Source organism: Borostomias antarcticus, assembly GCF_949987555.1.
Source record: "Borostomias antarcticus genome assembly, chromosome: 13".
In the NCBI taxonomy this organism is placed as follows: Eukaryota; Metazoa; Chordata; class Actinopteri; order Stomiiformes; family Stomiidae; genus Borostomias; species Borostomias antarcticus.
This window is the reverse complement of record NC_140246.1, coordinates 6651429-6653928: the sequence shown is the minus strand read 5'-3', so window position 1 is coordinate 6653928 and position 2500 is coordinate 6651429. Positions and strand designations below refer to the sequence as shown.

Below are 2500 nucleotides of genomic sequence, written 5' to 3'. Positions count from 1 at the left end.
TTGATTGGCGCGTTTCCCGCCGCCCCCCCTCCCCCCCCCCTCCTCCTCCATTGCTCCTGTCCTGTGAACTCTCCTCACACTGCGGAGGGCCCCCCACGCAGGGCTCTGAGAAACAGAGTTCCCTCTGGCCTCCCTAGGAGTGGCCCCCGGACTCCTCGTACGCGCTTTCACGCTCGCATGCTCCCTCCACTCCCTCTCTCCCTCCCTCTCTCTCTCTCTCCCTCTGTCACACACGCGGGTCGTAACGTTCGACGTCGAGCTCTCTCACGCGCGCACGCAAACGCATGCGCGCTCTCCTAACGGTTAGCCGAGAGACCGGAGAGCCGCTATTCATGTGCGAGGGCACTTCAGAGGGTCCTCCACACACTAACCGCCTGGGAGAGAGAGCGAGGGCGAGAGAGAGGGCGAGAGAGACCTGTAATGGGCCAATCGAGGGTGACGGAGGGGATTTTATTACCCCCCCACCACCACCCGCACCCCTCCATAGGACTCAGTACAGTACATCAAACACAGTCCTAGGCCCATTGTGCTGAGTGGCACCACTGCCCCCTCCATTCGGGGAGACCTGCTCATTCAGAGCCTAACGACCTGGTCCCAGTGAAAGACTCCCCCCCCCCCCGCCCCCGAGAACCAGGCGACTCGCTCCAGGCCGCTGCGCATCCCTCGCTCCTCTCCTGCTCCTCCTCCCTCCTCCTCCTTCTCCTCCCTCCTCCTCCTCCTCATCTCCCCCAACCCCTGCTAACAACGCTGCTGCAGCTGCTCAGCTGTGCGTCGTCTGCATGCCACCGTAAGCGTGATCCCACCCTCCCTCCCCCCTCCCCCCTCCACCCGTCACCCCTACCCCCCAAGCTTGGGAACGTGGTTTCCAGCGTTGACTGTTAAAGCCAGTTGTGATGTGTTCCATAGACAAACAGGCAACCAGCGCTGCCCCCAGACTACCTCTCCTCTCCTCTGCATGTCTCTCCATCTCCACCCCCCCGACTCCATCTTTAACGCCCCCCCCCTCCCCCCGACTCCACGCCCATTCACTGCTCCCATCGCGCTCGGTGATGGGACAGGCTTTCCCTTTCCTTTCCGTCTCTTTCTTGTCATCCTCTCTTCTGTTCATCTCGTACTGCCCCTCCTCCTGTCCTCCTCCCCTCTCGTCACTCTCTCCCTCCTTCTGTTGTCATCCCCCTCATCCCCCTCCCCCCCCCCCCCCACACATTTATGCAGCTTGTCTTGGACATGTTTGCTCATCGTCCTTCTCCTCCTCCTCCTCCTCCTCCTCCTACTCCTCCTCTCTTCCTCCTGCTCTGGTGTGAGGGAATCATTGCTGACAGTGTGTGGCCGTTTGGTATGGAAGACAGAAACAGCACCGGCGAACAACAGCATCAAACATCAACTTCAAAACAAAAACAACCCCCTCCACCCCCCACCCCCCTCCCCAAATTACCATCGATTTTTGAATTAAGATTTCAATATTATTATTTTTTCTTTAAAAAATGCCCTCCCCCATCCCCCAATCCCCCACCCTCAAGACTGATACTCATCCCCCCCCCCTAATTTACTTACTTTACATGTTTATTTTTTTATTTTTTTTAAATCTTTTGCTCTGGGGATTTTATGGTTTTGTTTTTTTGGGGGGATTAACACTCTAACAGGGATTTTGGCTTCTTCATGGCTTCTTGCTTCTTGGCTTGTTTGGTTTTTGCTCAGAGGCCAAGAGGGGCCGTCGTAGGTGGGGGCCGAGGGCCGCAGGGGCCGGGGCGGCGGGACATTGGGCTTCTCATTAACCTGACTGCTCCCTGTTTGTCCCCTTGTCACTTGTGTTTTAGAGAGAGATGAGGCTGCAATTGAGAGCTCTGAATTCAATGCCACGTCAGTAGCTGATGTGGACAAGCGGGTGAAACGGCGGCTACTTATGGGTAACTCTATTCTTCCTCTTTCTATGTGTTGCCATGGCGCTTGTGCTTGTACCCCTCCTCCCCCCCTCCCCCGTCCTCCTTCCCTCTCCTCTCTCTCTCCGTCTGTTTTTCTTTTTTTATGAATATCCTTGGTGCCCACTGTGTCCACCCCCAAGCTTCCAGTCTGTAGGTAGGGTGAAAGAGGCAGAGATACAGAAAAAGAGGTTGCTGTTACTCCTTCGAACCCCCTCCCTCCCTCCCTCCCTCCACCCCTCTCTCCCTCCACTCTAAATCTCTGGATGAGACCGTTGCTCTAGGTTTCCCAAAAGAACTAACCGTCAGTCTCCTGGTCACACACCAACCCAAAAACGGTATGGGCATGGTCAGGCACGTCTCCTTACAAACAGTTCCGTTTGAGGAAGTGTTGGAGGACGCCAGAGGCCCAAGTAGCTCTTTGTTATTGAGTATTATGGCCCGTCTACTCATAAAATGGCCTTCCATTCCTTGCACTAATGATAAACATGGCTCCTAGTTTCTACCCACAGTCCTTTGGAGGGAAACGATGCAGATCCATCCCATAATATCTTTGGTGTGGTCGTGGCAAACAAACGAGA

General features: G+C 55.5%; 2 protein-coding genes across 3 annotated transcripts in view; both read left to right on the top strand.

Moving 5' to 3' along the window:
• mpped1 (metallophosphoesterase domain containing 1) overlaps positions 1-2500 on the top strand; it is a gene marked incomplete at its 3' end in the record, with an annotated part of 127918 nt that overhangs the window by 57636 nt on the left and 67782 nt on the right. The window lies entirely within an intron of this gene.
• The window catches only part of scube1 (signal peptide, CUB domain, EGF-like 1), a gene marked incomplete at its 3' end in the record, with an annotated part of 70884 nt that overhangs the window by 41186 nt on the left and 27198 nt on the right, over positions 1-2500 (top strand). Inside the window, exon 7 of one of the 2 annotated variants that reach the window (XM_084447931.1) lies at positions 1818-1907. The exons of the other annotated variant lie outside the window; for it this stretch is intronic. Coding sequence (XP_084304057.1) covers positions 1818-1907 — 90 coding nt within the window. The remainder of the gene's footprint in view (positions 1-1817; positions 1908-2500) is intronic. 2 annotated transcript variants of the gene reach the window in all.